The following is a 19,048-nucleotide window of genomic DNA, read 5'->3' as shown; positions in this document are numbered from 1 at the left end:
ACATTTTCACGTAAATATTGATGTGACGTATGTATACAAAAGAATAAATCTCTCGATTGATTAGAAATAGGAAGTGCAGAATCGAGGTGAATCATAATATTTCATTTATTTTTCCGTAGGAATATTATTATTTCTAAAATAGTTGATTCACTTCTTGAGTAGAATGATTATTGAATTTCAATGTGAAACGTTCGAGAAGGAAGAATTCAAAATTAATGGAATGTAAATGGCAATTTCAAACTAGGTACATCTAAAATTTTGTGTTGATTCCGTCGTCAGAATTAAATTTAAAAAAATAGAAATTTGAACCATAATATCGAGGAAAAATTAAGTGGAAAGCACGGACGTAAACTTCATTCATTCAAAGATACAACTGGTGCATGATTGAATGAGCGCTCGAAATCTCTTTACTTCATATCATTTTCTTTTAAAAATTTTAAAATGATGTTTCTAACACGTGAGTTTTCTTTACGCAAAAACATGTCCAAACTACATATGTTATTCATCCAAATGTACCTATTTGCGCGTGGGGACGTCGCACTTGGCGTACTGGTTAAAAAGACAAAAATATTGATTTGGAAAATACTTTTGAAAACGTTATTGGACACTTTTTTCTATTTTTGAGATTTCTGATGTCCAGTCGATAACAGGATACCCTATGTTACTAGTATTTATTTCTGTCTAAGCTAGTCGGATGCTGTGATTCTAAAAATATCTAATATCCTAATGGGAGGAGCAGTCGAGCGGATAATTTCCTAGGATTGGTCAACTTATCTATGAAAGGCGTATCATATTTTCTGAAAACAATCGGAATTCGAGAGTTGGGAAACATATCAATTTTTTTCCAAATTGGAAAGAAAATCAGCAAAATACGAATATGTAATCTAATCCATTTACATTGAATTAATTTGTGCCCGAATTGAAGGTACAAACGAAAATGGTAGATTTTAAGGAAAAAGTCCTATAAAAATTGGCCCGCAAACGTTTTGTTCTCGAGATACAGGGTGTTGAAGTTCGATTTTTTTTTAAGTGTTTTTTCCTAGCACCTTCCCTGCACAATATATTCAACTTGATTTTGGCATAGATATTCCAATTTAATGTTTCCATCATGTAATATGCTAATTTTAAACAAAAATCTATAGGGCGATATTTTTCTGGAACAGTGCTCTTCAGTGCTTCTTTTCTCCAGAACTTTTTTTTTGTTTATTAGTGGCAGCTTAGAAAAATGTAAAAAGAAACTTTGGGCCAGTATTGCACTTTTCGGTTTATTATAGTTTTGTCGTATCTGCTACCGATTTCGAGAAAAACAATTCAAACAATTTACTAGTACTCCTCAGGGAAATAAAAATTATCTTGAAGATCCGGGTAATAAGCAGTGATGAATAAATTGATTATAAGTTCTGTTACTTATTTATCTAATCTGTAGTGAAGATTAATAAAGATTCACTAAACTGGTATAATCATCACAAAAAAGTAAGGCTACAAGACGAACCCTATAGCTATCTCGAAAATGAGCGTTTCGTGTTCATGTTTATAGAAATTTGTTTTCTTGAAATTATCGAAGGAATATCTCATTTTTCTTTGCACCTCCAATTTAGGAACACCCTGTATAAATTACCTATTTGATTTCTAACTCCAGTAGAAACCCGGAATTCAGCATACATACTTTGTTATAGAAAATGCTCAATGAATAGAAATAACAAACATAGTGAAAGGTACCTAATTCAAATGTACCAGCATTCCTACTTATTATATGTGTCTCTCCTATATATCATTTTTGGGGAATGAAAAACCGGTTTTAAATTTCTTTTTGTCATGATTTAACAAATAAAAATCTGATAAAATATTGATACAAAAGCTCAAAGGGAAAAATTTTCACGATTAGGTAGGTTGAGTAAAAAACAAATTTTAGATGTTTAAACATGTGAAGAAACATTTTGGAATGGGATAATCCATTCAAATTCAATAACTGAGTTGCACATATATTTTCTTGTATCAAATATATATGTCTTCACTTCTTTGTTTGGACAAACCCTCTGAAAATTGTGATTTTATATGCAATCTATTGCGTTCTTGACTTAAAAAAAATAACTTAGAGATCTTAAGTACAATTTTTAATGAAAAGATAAGTTGTACCTGATGAAATTGAAACCGTTCACAAAATAATTTTTCAAGATCAAAAAACTGAAATCCTCTATCACAAGAACCCCGTTTTTCGGAGCATTGATTGTGAATTATCATCAATAAACAATAATTTTATGATCTTAATTTGAGAATTGATTGAGAATGTATAATTTGTAATTCCTCCAGCCATTTCTGTTGGGACTTCACCTCACAAAACAAAATTTGAATCAAAAAATCAAAAGTAATAAATTACAAAAATCTTCATAAAAAGCGCAATCGGATCGCAAAGAGTAACAGCGGAACGGGCATATTTTTAATTGAGTATCGTTTCAACAGCCTCCTAGCATCAAGCCAAGATACGTGCCATCTACTGAAAGACAAAGATAGCGACAGTCGGTCCAAGCATTCGTAAATGAATTTCTGAAATTTCAGGAGCTCATTCCCAAGTATCACCCCGATGTGACATATGTTGGATAAACACATGTGCTACCGTGATCCTCAACTATAAACTCACCGAACGATCATTGAAGATGTCAAGATGAAGTACCGCTTTCCCAAAATACGAAACGGTGAATCTTTCGGGTATCACATCAGTATCGGCCAGAACATGAACCTAGCGAATTGCCAATATAGCTTCCAAAATCAGAGAAAAGAGCCTAAGGACAATGTATATAAAATTGGAGTTAGTGGACACAAAAACAGTCATCCCTTCATGCAGAAACAAGTACACAAAAGTGTCGATCTAGTCAAGTTCCAAGGAGACTACAACAGAACAGCATATGGGGTACCGAAAGGGTCAGTGTTTGCTCCCACAAATTACCAGGTGCATTCAGGCGAGTCCAAGAACTATAGTTTCAGGTTGAGCGAGGAGAGTTGTGTATATAGAGGTGATTCAAGTGGCGGCGGTGGTGGTGATAGTTGTTGGGATAGTGATGAGGAAAAAGAGGTGAATCATATTTTTGAGCCTCATAATAATGGACCAAAGAAGTGCCTTGCTTGGGCTTGTAAGGCGTGTAAGAAAAAAACAGTGGCTGTAGATCGTAGAAAAGCTGCAACCTTGAGGGAAAGAAGGCGTCTTAGAAAGGTAATCGAAATAATGTGATGTATTTTTATTTCCAATATAATATTGCAGTTAATGAAACAGTTGTAACTTTTGGTATGAGGCAATTAAGGAAAATTTTCATTTTTCATATTCATACGTGATAGAGCTGCGATTAGTTTACAGTTCATATAAAAATATCAATTATAATCAGTTTCGAAAATTTTATGGTTATGTAATGTATTTTTTTTTTGTTGGTATATTGAAAAAAGATTTGTGAAATCATCAGTCCTTCACATGAGGGTGAATGAACAATATCCGTTTATTCCTCCTAATAATTTGAAATCGGAATAATGTAGGTACTACAAGGAAGTATTGGGGTTTAGTTACTGAAATACAAAATATTTATTATTCAGCCAAAGTAAATTCTATCAAATAATAAAAGCACTCTTCCGAAATCATACTTTTATGCTGAATTGATCGTCATAACATTTCTAAACCTAAACGCATTTTTTGAATCGATTTCAGTACTCCGACGTGAATTCTTTTTACTCCAACTATTAACGAGAAAAGCACTTTTTGGTAGTTCAGATGATATGATCCTCCTGAAACTTGGCATGAACATTCGAGTGATTATTTTACATATAAAAACTTACTCTTCGGATCTAGGTATGGGAGGAAATTGAATAAAGTTATAAATTGTTTTAATTCATCTACGTGCAAAATTTCAAATCGGTCGGATCCGTATTAGTACTTTGTTTCTTTGATATTCTTCTTGAATTTTCTATGTTTCTGATGATACCACCTACACAAAATTTGTCACGAAGCTTAAAATTGTTATTTTGTATCTATAGACGCAAAATCTCGATCCAATCCATTCTGTTGTCATTGAGATATTGAGTTTTAGTATTTATTTCCGATATTCTCCTAGTTCAATCGACGTGAATGCAAGTGCATGATGGGTTAAACTGTTATTCTACATCTAAAGGCAAAATTTCATCACCATCAATTTCGTAGGTTTGAAATTATTAGCAAAACAAATATTCCAATGCTGAAAATGTTTAGGTTTTTCAGTTCGAGAGTTATCTTCATTACGTATGAAAGGCCTGAATTCAAGGGCTGATTCGTCATCAGCGGGCTCATCGGATCTTTTGATGAAGACCATTCCCAGCCCAAAATCCTGAATTTCATCATGATAGAATGACAAAGCGATCTGTTTGGGGAACCACCACTCAGAAACAGGTACTTCCGAAGTGGTGATTTGAGTTTCAGTGGGATAGAATGCTGGATTTTCTTGAATGGTGAATCCATTGGTTTTCAAATTTGGTTTCTTTCGATAGATTAAGAAACATTGTAACAGTTAACTCACTCGGATCATTCTGAGTAAACTAAATGAGTGTTTGCATAAAGGACAGTTGGGACAACTCAGCGGCAAGAAGAATATCGATAATTTCTAATCCGGGCTTTTCAAATAATAAATAATAATTTCTTAGTATTGTATCAGCAAGATGGGTAAATTGAATTTTCTATGGTTTTGCTCATGTGATCAGCTTGATTTTCTACACGAAGCTTGAAAGTGGTATTTCATATTTTCACAATCAGAATCTCTACAACCGTCGGTTTTTTTGGCAACGGAAGTAATTTTTCTCTCCTTCTTAAATTTTCTCTTCTTCTTGGGACACGATCATGAAAAACTTTTGAATGGAGCATAAAAGTTATGCGGTACTGATGATCCCTAATAAGGGTGAAACCAGTATATCGCTATTCTCCCTCGATGACATGCATTCTCCTTGGGATACCTTCGATTATGACTTCTACGTAATGGCGTGGAAATCTTCTGTCTGACAATGGTTATGTTGATGACATTTTGCTGATACATTAACCAGATAGATAATTAATATCGTATGATATTAATTCACTATTGGAAATTGTACTTCTTTTTCTTTTCATAAAATGATTATTTCACATCTTGATAATGTATTGCATCTCGATGGATTTTCAGGTTCTGAAATGATCAGGAAAACGAAATTCAGGAAAGTTATATTCACGGAACCCCTAGTCAGACTTTGCCTAGGTCTTTCCGTTCCAGCTTTATGTGTTTATGGAATACGGACAGACAAAATCGAATTCAACAACGGTTTCGTCATAATTGAGTCGACCTTTTTTGTTTGAGACCGCACCTGGCTCAAAATTCGAAAATTCAGACATCGTGATGGAATGATATGACGATCTGTTCGAGAAACGACCGCTCAGAAAATGGGGCTGAGTGAAGTCAGAGCTTTTGGGTGCTTGTTGAAATTCGTATTCATGAAATTTCATATAAACGTTTCTGTTTCAATATATTGCTTGATATGCAATGAAAACACATAAAAAAGCGGTATCTACTTTCATCACAATGTCACTTATCACTTTTCTCTAATTCTGTGGCTAATCTGTTCATTCTGCCTCATCTTGTAAAACAAAATCGTACGAGAATATCTCAGATTCAGACAGATTTCATTATTATATGTTGCTTTACTCGAAACTGCCTTGCCAAGGTTCTGAAGTTCTTGAGTCAACTGAACCTTATAAGGTTGGAAATGCAAAATACGCCATAGCGTGCCACAAGAAAGGCTCAAATGCTGTGCGCGCCTAGGACATATTTGGATCTTTTTCAACACTTTCCCTTATTGCAGCAAAATTTTCGTTCAAGCTTGTATATCCTAGTGTAGGGCATTAGTAACAGATCCAGTATCTTCGAGATCTTTTTACTGCACCTAATGTACGCTCAGATGAATGATTGTGTGGTTCACATTCTGCCCAAAATTCAATGAAACGTACTTACTACAGATTACAGAATCATTATTTTTGCATTAAGTTTTTACAATTTTTATACGTTCAGTAGTAGGTAAATGACCCATATTGTTAAATGGCTAACCAGTTAAACATGAACCTTCGGATGACATTTCTGTTGGACATATGTCATTGAAACAGGATTGTGAAATCCGCACCACGACATGGATAATCCAGAATTTAGGAACTTAATGATTATTACATATTAATTAAAATCATAAAGAACAGGCCAACTCCTGTTTTAAGGGGGATGAATTTCCTTCATGAGGTTGTTCCAAAAAAACCACTCCATGAAGGTGGCATCAACCCTAACATTTTTTTGGATAACCCGGGTAAAATTTTCAAAATCGGTTCACTATTTACGAAATAATGTAATTGAACTTACCGTCAAAAGGTGAAGTTGAACAGACAGTTAAACCGGTCTTACTCAAGAACCTAAGAGTTTTGAAGAATCCAAAAATAATTCCCATGTATATTAAGGAGAAATAAGTCCTATGACGGCATTGTTCCGACAAAACCAAAAGAAGATTTTTAATTGAAACACATCCGCCATCTCCTTCCTTTTAGAAAAAAGGGGATTGTTGCTATCTTAAGGTGGTTTTTTCGGAACAAATTCGTCTTAGGACACTTTGTGGACTTTTCAGTATTTAGGTGGAGATTGTCTTCCACGAATATGCTTACCGTTTTTGATTCTTACTATTGAATCCACATGCAAAAATTCAAATCGATCGGGTCTTTTGTCATTGAAATATTAGGTTTTTTTATATTCTGCTTAAATTTCCCATGTCAAATTATACATAAAATATCATTATGATCAGTATGATTTGTTGTCATTGAGATATTGAGTTTTTTTTCGATATTTTACTTGAATTAATTCAATCTAGTACATATATGTATAGTTTTGAAATTATAAGGAGATTAATACTCAATGGCTATATTTACGGAACCCCTAGTCGGATTGTGCTCATTAACGGACTCCACCTCGGCATCTGGAATCCAAACCTTTCTAGCTCCATTCATAGTGTATAATTTTTGAATTTTCTATAGTTCTGATGATGTGAAAATCTTGAAATTGCTGTTTTATATCAACACCTCAAATCTCAACTCCGTCGGTATCGTGATCACGGAAATATTGAGTATTTTATTATATTCTGCTTGAATTTCCTATGGTTCTGGTGGGGACATTTTAGGTCTCCTAGAAGTACCAGACTTATAATCGATTTATTCATTACAGCTTACTAACTGGATCTTTATAATAATTTGGATTTTCTTGAAGATCATTTACTTGAGAATTGTTAAAAATTTTTTCTCGATATCGGTAGCAAATACAACAAAACAACAAGGTTTAGTACTGGACCAACATTTTTCTTAACTACCAATGGTTCACAAAAAACATTCTGGAGGAAATGAGCGGGCACAGAAAAAATAACACCCTGCAGTTTGATCACATGATAAACACTTTGAATTGGAATATATATGCCAAATTTGAGTGTGTGACAGGAAGCCTGAAAGAAAATCAAATTTTAACACTCTGTTTCTCCAAAACAAAGCGTCAGCGGGCCCATGTTTATATTGGACTTTTTTCCTCAAAATGATCCGAGGAACCAGTCATATTGATTTATGTACCACCAATTTAGTATCCTGTAGTTGAGATGATCAAACAATATTCTACAAAAATCGAGGCATGCCCTAATGATTAAGAAAATTGACTCATCAATGATTTTTCAAATCCCACTTACTGACTTACACAAGAACACTCAAGAAGGCATGGCCAGAAGATCAATGTATATAGAACTCTGTCATCCGTCGAGGATGATAGCAATCAAATCAAAATCTCATACAATATTCACTTTTTTTAATATAGTTTATTATGCTTCGATCACACAGATCATTAGATCCAGGAAACAATTATATTACAATTACTATTATTACACAATTATTTTCATTTCATATGAAAGAAGAGATATCTACATAAAAAAAATCAAATTTGATCAGATTGGTTTCTTCTGGGAACCTAATCATGACTTAGAGCAATATTATATTGTAAATTCGCAATAAATGAAAAACTTTTCAATCAAATACAGGCATCAAAACAACCAATAGAATACCATAAATCAAATCCTATAGATAATAGGAAGTGGAGATTTTTGGTATTTTCAGTTAAGTTATAATGAATTGTTCCTATTAAAAATAATATCATTTGTATAAGATGACTATTTTTCATTATTAAGTAAATGAAGGAAATTAATCGCATCTCGTATTTCTGATTAGGTCAATGAAGCATTCGAGTTGTTGAAGAAGAGGACATGTAGTAATCCAGGACAGAGATTACCAAAAGTAGAAATATTGAGAAGTGCTATAGAGTATATAGAATATTTAGAAGAATTACTACAAGATTCCAAATCATCGAACGAACATTCTAGCAACATTACATTTAATAATAACATAATGGTGAGTAAACATTTTTCAATAATGAACTGAATCAGAGCCGCTTGAAATCTTATGACCATGATCTTTGACTGAAAATAATTTACAAGACCTCACTAATACTAATAATTCTTCTAAAAACTACACATATTATTGAATCAATATTCAATATACAATATGTATTCAATAAAAAACATCAGTAACAACCCAGAAAGTTATAACAAAATATAAATCTGTCAAGCGGATGAAGTCAGAATCAGAAATATTATCAAATATACTAACTGAAAAAGAAATTGCAACACCCAGATGGAACTGTTTCTTTTGGTAAAACATGTATAGTATCGAAAGGAATAAATTATTGAAATTTGGAGAAAAAAACGAAGGAATTAAAATTTTTTTCAATGAATTTGTTAATAATGTGTTTGTTCACTGCTATTATCTATTCACTCCCTACCACCTCTCGGCATTGATGCAAAAAGATGGTATATTCCTTCTTGAGGGATACTATCCCAAGTTACCTGTACTTCATGTCTCAGAGCCGTCAAAGTCCATGGGGGCTGGGGTAAATTTACATGCCTTCTACCGATGATGTCCCAAACATGCTCTACGGGCGAAAGATCGGGGGATCTGGGCGGCCATGGTAAAAGGTTCTTATTGGTCGCTTCGAAAAAGTTAAAACTAACTCTGGAAACATGAGGTCGGGTATTATCTTGCTGAAATATTAGATTCTCGAGTCGGCTAAGGTAAGGGAGAACAAAAGGCTGCAGTATTTCTTGAAGGTAACGCAGAGCTGCCATTTTGATAGATAGTTATTTGGACTGTATCGATCATCTGCACAGATGAAACAGCCCAAATAACTATCTATCATATAGTCCATCATCAATATCAAGCTGCCATTTTAACTCGAATAAAGACTAAAGATGACCTACTTGTATGTGCAACAGCATCCCATACCATAATGGCTCGTTGACACGGTGCGAGCTCGAACGCGTGAAACCACGTGCGTGAAGAGCATTCGTGACTCGCATCTCGAAAGAACATTCGTGAAATTGGTTGACACGATTCGAGCTTTCAGTTGCAAGAATGAATTCGGTACTACAAGGTGTGTGTGTTGTTAGTGAAATTTTGGCTGTAATAATAGCAAAAAAAATAAAAACTAAGAAGAAAGAAGTGTCAAATAGAAGAGAATGGGTGCGAAGGTGGGTGAGCAGACGAAAAAAATTTGGTGTTTCACAACAACTGTGTCAAGAATTAAGAAATGAAGATATTCCTTCATTCAAAAACTTTTTTCGAATGAGTCCAGACCAATTTGATGTTTTGTTACTCTTGACAATAATGTGAACGTATATTTTTTATTTTATTTTTACAATCGTTCACTGTAAAATTCGGGATTTTCATCTCTTCCACGATATTCTCTAGAGCCTGCTGACGTTTGTCGCGATTTTTGTACTCCGGAGAGTTTGTTTGCCACAAACAAGAATGAGTTTCATATAAATGAATAAAGTTTGACATTTGTTGTTCACTCCACTTTGCCATAATTTAAAAAAAACACTGTTTAATTTAGCAATCAACAACGTTCTACCACGAATCTCGAACGCCAACTAATAAACCTGCATAATACCCGTTCGAGCACGCACGTGGTGACACTGACCACGCGCGTGGTTGGTATACACGGTTCGAGCTCGAATGCGAATACGATTCGAGGCCTTCACGCACGTGGTTTCTCGCACCGTGTCAACGAGCCTTAACGCCTACTCTCCGGTGTACTTGACGCTCAACTTCAAACTAAGGTTCACGTCCTTCTCCCCGACGTCGTCTAACCCTTCTTCTTGATGTGCACCCAAGGAGAATCGAGAATCATTAGAAAAGACGACCTGATGTCATTCCACAATCCCCATTCCAATGTTGACGTTCTCTGCACCACTGTAGGAACTCGTTGCCGGCGATGCTCAACTGTCAGAGGTAACACAAGATGGGGTCGATAATGCTTCAGTCCAAAAGACCTTATCCGGCGGTAAACAGTTACCAGGAAGGCCTTGTTCTCCTAACCACTCATCGGTCTCTAATGGCCATAAGTCTCAGACGTCGATCTTGAACTTCATTCGAGCCCCTTCGACGTCCGGTACCTACTCTTCTTCGACTTTGGGCAATATTAAACCACGCTTGAGAACATCTCATAATAGTAGTTGGATTCCTGTTCGTACGGTTAGCGATTTATCGAAATGTCAACCCCGTCTCCCGTAGACCAATAATTCAACCTCTTTCAAATTCACTCAGCTTGCGATAAATTCCGCGTACACGTGCTGTAGGTTTTTTAACAACAACTGAACATCGACTTTGGATCTCCTCGAACAGCTGATTTGTTGTAAAATTTAAAATACTTGCAAAAAACGACTACAATATTTAAGTATATTTAAGTAAAAATTGTTTACAAGAAAAAAACTTCCCGATTCTTTTCTCCAAATTCAATAATTTACTCCTTGCTATACTATCTAGGTTTTACCAAAAAAAAAATCAAATTTAAATAGCTCCTTTTAGGTGTTGAAGTTTCTTTGTCGGTTTGTATATTTGAAATAAGCCCTGCATTGTTGTGCAAAAGCTTGAAATAATTTGTGAAGTGATTGTGAAAGAATATGAATTTTTTTATACTTTGAGGCCAATAATTTACTAGACAAGAATGACTGCAGCATTTAATCTCATTAATATTTTTTTGTAGCAATATGCCAGCTAAAATAGTCTTATCTTCGTAAACGCATATTTCGAAAAAGATCTTTTCACAATTATTGTCCAAAACTTCGACTTTTCAATATTCTTTAACCACCAAAAACTCTCTGATGACACTTGCTCCTTTATCCATAACACCTTATAAAAGAGTCACATATAGAAGATAAGATACTCTACTTCCTCCATTTGTACATTCCAGAAGACCTGGAATGTACATAGTGATTAATGATCAAGGCATTCGATGAATCCCACTGTCATTCCCATTAATTTCGTTATAGAAGTTATGTTTAATTTAATCTTTGCCGTGTTAGCCATTAATCGCACTTGTCCGGCCTGCAGATATGCTGAAAGTTTGTTGACAAGTTGGAAAAGAGCCAAAACTGGGAGCGATAAGAATGTCGAGGAATAGAAGAACTGTTTTGCTTCGACGAGGACATGAATCAGATATTCTAAGTTATATTAAAATGAGAACACCCAGTTGGAATATTTTAATTTCATGCAAGCATATATCTCTGGATCAGAAGAGTGTGCAATCAAAAAATTGGGTTCAAAAATAAATATTGGCATTTTTTATTGAAGTGGTCAAAATCTTAGTTTGAGCTTCTAATATGATGATTGAAAATATTGAATCGAGATCATTATTAATTAACACAGCTGGAAAATACCTATCATTCAATATTCAATTATTTCAAATTTAAATGGATTTCCATCAAGATGACCAGTGAATCAAATATTTAAATGGAAAAATGATGATTCAGTTCCTCCTTAGGTGTATTCTAAGTTACCAGAAGCTCTGGATGAAAAAACATATTTATTCATTAACATCACAAGCACCAAACTGGTTATTTCATGTAATGGCCTAACATAGGAATAACTACTGAATAATGATAGCATAGAAGGGAGAAAAAATATAGCATCGATATCAAAATGCAGTACTATACTGCCGCAAGTACCTCATGAGCTCAGCAAATCTAATAATGAAAAAGGCAGCAAAGCAACCATAATCCTCCAACTTCTCTATTAATCTGGTAGCTTACCTGTTGCTAAGTTGAAATTCAGATCGAACTCTTTCATATCAATTTTGATTCGCATTCACAGAGGTTCAAATAATGAAATATCCGAAATCTGGGTAGTCTCAGGTTATTGTTCTATGAGATAATTTGTGAAGGAATACATCAGAGCTTCAAAAGTAAATGGATTCAGAGTGTACCTGCTAAATTGTATGAATCCTGATTAATCTATCGCCAACTGATTAGGGTATTTGAAGGCACAATATAGCTACTACGCTAAATCAGCGAACTGAAAATAAGTGGATCAGAATTGAATATTTCATCGATTTGTCCGAGGAATCTAAAAACTGAATAATATCCAGGATATTAAAATTATAACAAGAAAGTTGGTATTAATAACATTATAAAAGGTTTTAGATGAAAAAATGTTCAAAAGAGGATATCAATCGACGACAGAATTGAAAATTTTGGATTTTATAGATGTGGTTAGATTACAAAGGTAATGATGAACCAATAACAATCAAACAATATTTTTTCTCCTATTGACAGCAAATATTGATTTTGCAGACACATATCGATCAGCAAAGTATTACTTTTTCTAACAAGGCAATATAGTTATTTGTTTTACTAGGCAGCGTATCTACTTTGCTGCCGAGTTGAACATATAATTTTTTCTTCGATTGTTTATAATGATATATGTTGGATAAAGTATTTACAAATTATTACAATTCCCACATTCCTTTTATTTTTCTTGTAGTGATAAATCAAAACGCTGTTTGATATAATCGCAATTGTTGGAATAGTTTGTTGCTATGGAAATGTATATGTCCATAATGCCCATAATAATTATAGTTTGACAACTTATGAAATATCTGACACTTTTTTTGGAGAAAAATTCGAATATATTCTCATGGATAGTGATAGCGACTTTCTCCTCCAAAAATAAGAGAGGTGGCAAAAAATATTGTTTGTCAGAATATGTCAAATATTTTATTCCCATTAAGAATAATCATTAATCAAAAATTAATTAATCAATAATTTTTCCTAGGCAGGAAAGTCCTTAATTTGCTGCCTAAGCAAGAAAACTAATACTTCGCTGATTAGATAACTGCCTGCAAAATTAATATTTGTTAGCAATAGGAGAAAAAAATTGACATTTTTTGACAACAACATTGTCTTGTCTAGAATTCTCCATTGTTTTAGCTAATCTATCAAAATAAGCAAGTATTAAATTCTCCGAAAAAGCTTTCGCATTTTTTCAAGTGCAGAAATCCAAAACTTATAAATTCCTTCATATTTCATCAGAGCCTTCTTCTTCGGCAGTCAATCCACTACTTTGCTACCTAGTAAAATGAATTACTATTCGTCAGTCAAGCTGAACAAGTAATTAATTGAAATAGTTATTACTAGGCAGCAAAGTTGTAGATTGACTGCCGCGGCTAATAGTTCATAGCCGAGCGTAGCAAGGCAAGGCAGTCAATCTACTTCTTCGCTGCCTAGTAATAACTATTTCAAATAATTACTTGTTCAGCTCGACTGACGAATAGTTATTTGTTTTACTAAGTAGCAAAGTAGTAGATTGACTGCCGCGGCTAATAGTTCATAGCCGAGCGTAACAAGGCTAAGAATTCATCAAGGCAGTCAATCTACTACTTTGCTGCCTAGTAAAACAAATAATTATTCGTCAGTCAAGCTGAACAAGTAATTAATTGAAATAGTTATTACTAGGCAGCAAAGTTGCAGATTGACTGCCGAGGATAATAGTTCATAGCCGAGCGTAGCAAGGCAAGGAATTCAGCAAGGCAGTCAATCTACTACTTTGCTGCCTAGTAATAACTATTTCAATTAATTACTTGTTCAGCTCGACTGACGAATAGTTATTTGTTTTACTAAGTAGCAAAGTAGTAGATTGACTGCCGCGGCTGATAGTTCATAGCCGAGCGTAACAAGGCTAAGAATTCATCAAGGCAGTCAATCTACTACTTTGCTGCCTAGTAAAACAAATAATTATTCGTCAGTCAAGCTGAACAAGTAATTAATTGAAATAGTTATTACTAGGCAGCAAAGTTGCAGATTGACTGCCGAGGATAATAGTTCATAGCCGAGCGTAGCAAGGCAAGGAATTCAGCAAGGCAGTCAATCTACTACTTTGCTGCCTAGTAATAACTATTTCAATTAATTACTTCTTCAGGTCGACTGACGAATAGTTATTTTTTTACTAGGCAGCAAAGTAGTAGATTGACTGCCGCGACTAGGAATTCAGCCAAGGCAGTCAATCTACTTTGCTGCCGAGTTGAACATATAATTTTTTCTTCGATTGTTTATAATGTTATATGTAGTATATTGTATTTGGAAATCAGTATACAATTCTCACAATCTTATTATTTTTCCTGTAGTGATAAATTAAAACGAAATTTGATAGAAATCGTGATTGTTAGAATGGTCGGTTACTATGACATATCCAATGTCCAGTTACAATCTACGACTTGGGAACCTCTGAAGATCCTCAGCGCAGTAGTGACCGAAACGTCAGGTGAAAAACCGACTGAATTTTTCAATTAAATAGCACCCACAAGCAAAACTGAAATTTTTGATAATTATCCATGATATTCCTTGTTACCTTAGAAATTATTATACATCGAATCTCCTCCGATCCTCTATATAATCGTCTTCGCAGACAGCTGACAGAAATATAGTCTGTACTGGCATCCAGATGTGAAAATGAGCGAGAATGGATGGAAGTATCAAGTGCGAGAACAGTTTTATAACATCGGCACTTTGCTTCTTAAACGTCCGACGATTGAAGCATGTTCAGTCGAAATTAAATGACTGATGGATCTATCTCGTAGAAAAAAAATACGTCAGAGACTTGTCACTCGATATTTGGATGAGATGAGATGTTTGTGATAGGTTTATGATTTAGAATTGTCAAAATATTTCATTCGAGAGACAAAGATTATTTGATCAGAGTAGCCAATGTCGTGGTTGAAGACGAAGAAAGATTATTTAAAAATCAATCATAATTTTTAATTGAGTTTTAGCAAGCTTTCTTTCAGAAATCTAAAACTTTTAAATGTATCTTGAATCTTCATACCTACCTTGGATAGTGACAAACTATCTATTAATAAAATCGAGAAAATAACTGACTTAGGCCTCTAGAAACTTTTCCTTTCCACTCAGGCACCTAGGAACTAATGATACCATCCTCCTGAAATTCAGCATTAAAATTCGAGTGATTATTTTCCATAAACATACAAATTAAACTTCAACCTAGTCGGATCTGATGTTATGGAAATATTACGATATTTTTAGATATTCTACATGAGTTTTCTATGGTTTAGAATGTTATTTAATATGTAACTTGTAAGCTATTGAAGGTTAATTTGATTTATTTGTTATGTTCAAGAGCAAATAAATTCTATTCTATGTGTACACTAAACTTAGTATTATTCTTTAAATTTTATTTTATATCTACACTCAAAATGTCAACTTGTCTCGATCAATTGTAAATGGAATATTGAATTATTCTTGATATTATCTGGTTATGGCAAAGTTATCAAGATAAAAATACAAAATTTCATCTCGATCGACTCATTTTTTGGATATTAGGTAAACAAGATTTCGAATGGCCATATTATCGAAACCTTTAGTCGAATTTTCTCCAAAAATGGAACCTTCCCTGAAAAATTCAGTTTTCTAGGCGAACTTGATGGTGGGACATAATGAATTTGACCATCATGGATTCGTCATGGAATGAGTCGAATCTCATCATTTTAGACCATTCCAACTCAAAATTCTAAAATCGCAGACAAATCGAAACTTACTTCAAAACTTCCTTTGATGCGTAACCATTTTGAATGCTAGTCAAGAATAATTGGAATGATTGGATCTAAAATTATATTCTAGTGAAGTTCACTTTATAATTGGTAATCTTATATCATAATATACTATTATTCATAATATCGTCATTATGTTCAATAATAAGTCTTTGGTACCATTTGCCAAAAATATTTAAAAAAAAACAAATACCTATATTTATTGAAATGAGAAGATGAATGTGTATATGCATTATTTTGTCGAAATATACACCACCTTATACCTAGTCAAGTCTCCTACAGAATATTCAAGACATTGTAATGAAAAATTTCAAGAGATTAGTTATTATCATACTCACAGCCATTTTTTTAAATTTTTTTTTTCAGAATAATACTGGCAACCACTTCCTTTCAGAAAAATTAGGAAATTTTTCGGACCAAGGCAACAAATTTTCTTGCACAAATGGTGAGTACTTATTGAGTTTGCTTCTTGAAACCTCATATCCAAATAATAATAACAATAATCGTGAGTATTCTTCGTTAAGACTCGAAGGATTCAAGAGAATTAATGTACAGGGTGGCCAAATAAGCGAGGTAAGAGGCTATATCTCAGGATTCACTCATCGTAGAAACTTGCGGTAAAAAATTTTACCACTAATGTATACAAGAAAACACACTGGAAATTGTTTTGAAGTTCAATACCTCTACCGCTAGGGGGCGTAATAGCTATCGTCGAGTAGAAAAATGAATTTTACTCGAAAATGTTTCATATGAAGTTGAAGAAAAAATGTCATCACTGTAATCCTTGTAAAATTCTCAATCTTTTTGTCACTTTCTATATTACGACATCAAATAAGGGTAGGTGAAAGGGAGAAATCTGACTGATTGAAGTGCCTGTAACTACAGTTTGGCTCAACATTTTTGAGCAAATTAGATCTCGTCTGAAAGATAATATCTTGTTGATTGAGGACATAATATACTCATGATAAATTTGTTTTGTTGCTATCGATAGGGGGCGCTAAGTCATAAGTTCATTGTTTTGTTCATTTTACTCCGAAATTTCAAATGTAATGATAGGATTTTCTTAGAAGGAACAAAAATTCCATCAAATTTGCATGAAAAAACCTACAAGTCGCAAAGCGATAGTTTCAGGCGTTCTGAAGTTATGGCCGAAAGAAGATATTCTTCAACTGATGCACTGCGAAAAACCAAATGGTGTCTTTGAGTTCTGACAGAAACAGAAATCCTATCAAATTTGTATAAAAAACCCCAAAAGTCGCAAAGCGATAGCTTCAGGCGTTCTGGAGTTATGACCGAAAAAAGATATTCTTCAACTAATGCACTGAAAAATTGAATTGTGTCTTCTTTCGGCCATAACTCCAGAACGCCTGAAGCTATCGCTTTGCAACCTTCTGGTTTTTTCATACAAATTTGATTGGATTTCTGTTTCATACACAAAATCACATTCTGATTGGCTCTGTTGACACGGAAATATTCAGTATTTCTTCTTTTTAATATTCCTCTTCAATTCTCTATGGTTCTGATTATGTGATCGGTTTGAAATGATATGCACTTGAAATTGTTATTTCTAATAAACACGCTAAATCTCATTATCGTAGGTTTTGTAGTCAAAGAAATATTGGTTAATTTTTTTAGATTTTCTTCATGAGATTTGAATAATTATACAGGGTAATTCCCCGGAAAAGCCTATTAGACGTTTATGGAAAACTAATCATAATTTTGAGCTGAAAATTTGCATATTGAGGTTTGAGACAATGATCTTTCTGGCTAAAATATTTTCAGATCTCTAAAACTTCCGGTTATACCGGAAACGTACTACTAGTCCCCTATTTCAAATGGCATACCCAGTATAATATACATAATACCTTGGGAAACAACTCAAAGGTTCATCAGTTGATAGGATTCTTATGAAAAAAGTGGCGGTGATGAGGAATCAAATTTTTTTGAATTATTCGGCAGAAAATAATCCTGCTTCTCTGAATAAAGACGTTATTTATTTATTTAAAAAACTTTTTTCGAAAAAAAATTTTCTTTTCGATTCAGTGAATACGTAGTATTGTAAGACTGTTTGCGGTTTGGATCATAAATGTACAGGATGTTTATAAGAAGATCATGAACTTGGACAACTCAAATTCATCCAAACTCAAGAAAATATTTGAGGAAGAAAGATCATTGTCTCAAACCTCAATATGCAAATTTTCAGTTGAAAATTATGATTAGTTTTCCATGAACGTCTAAATAGGCCATCCCGGTGAATTACCCTGCATTTTAGTAGAATTTTCTGAAAGAAACACTGGTGTTTGAGGGCGATCGGTCGAACATACTTGAATTTGACCACGGATTCGTCCAATTTTATCTTTTGAGACCATTGTGATGAAATGATAGCATGATCTTTTTGGTGAATGAGCGCTCAATATTTGATAAAATTCATTATAAACCTCTAGTTCTGCATGCCTTTCCTCAAAAACTTCACTTCTACGTAAAAATACTTCTTTGCGTTCTGATCCAAGGGTAGAAATGAAGTGCATCTTCGTCGTGTTATATCCGGTAACACTCGAAATGCCGAAAGTTCTTAAGTACCCCTTGGAACCAAAACATCGCCACAGAAGCGGATGTTATAAAGTGCTAATTGGTATCTTGAGAGGCGGCAAGGTATCAGGGATTCTACTCTAGGAATCAAGTGATCCTTGTCAAGCAGAGTGAGCTATTTTGGTTAGATTTATCGCCTTCCTTTTTTATTATTATTGGGTCCATTCCGGTCCATTAGGGTGGAATTTGAGAAACGAAGATTGAGATGTATCTTTCAACATCGGAAGCGTTCAGATTTGACGATTGCTATAGAAATTGACTGGGTTTTTATTTTCTACAAACCTCTTTAGTTTCACAGTTTTTTTATTTTCATCTGAAATATGTATCGAGTCTCGTTTTTGGGATGTGTAAAATTTGAAAGTAGAATAAAAAAATATTTAAGCACTGACCGGAAGTCAATTGTATCTTTGAAAACCTCATAACTGTATATAGGTATATAGGGTAAATGCACTGGTTAGTGGTTAGCC

The 19,048-nt window shown here is 34.0% G+C and overlaps 1 protein-coding gene across 1 annotated transcript in view; it reads left to right on the top strand.

Moving 5' to 3' along the window:
• The first annotated feature begins 2,482 nt into the window (after positions 1–2,482).
• The window catches only part of LOC123675185 (transcription factor SUM-1), a 33,962-nt gene continuing 17,396 nt past the window's right edge, over positions 2,483–19,048 (top strand). The window contains exons 1-3 of the mRNA XM_045610493.1: positions 2,483–3,208; positions 8,267–8,446; positions 16,359–16,437. Of these exons, the coding sequence (XP_045466449.1) occupies positions 2,663–3,208; positions 8,267–8,446; positions 16,359–16,437 (805 nt within the window). The 5' untranslated portion in view covers positions 2,483–2,662. The remainder of the gene's footprint in view (positions 3,209–8,266; positions 8,447–16,358; positions 16,438–19,048) is intronic.

The sequence above is a fragment of the Harmonia axyridis genome, chromosome 3, assembly GCF_914767665.1.
Source record: "Harmonia axyridis chromosome 3, icHarAxyr1.1, whole genome shotgun sequence".
In the NCBI taxonomy this organism is placed as follows: domain Eukaryota; kingdom Metazoa; phylum Arthropoda; class Insecta; order Coleoptera; family Coccinellidae; genus Harmonia; species Harmonia axyridis.
This window is presented reverse-complemented; position numbering and strand designations above follow the sequence as displayed.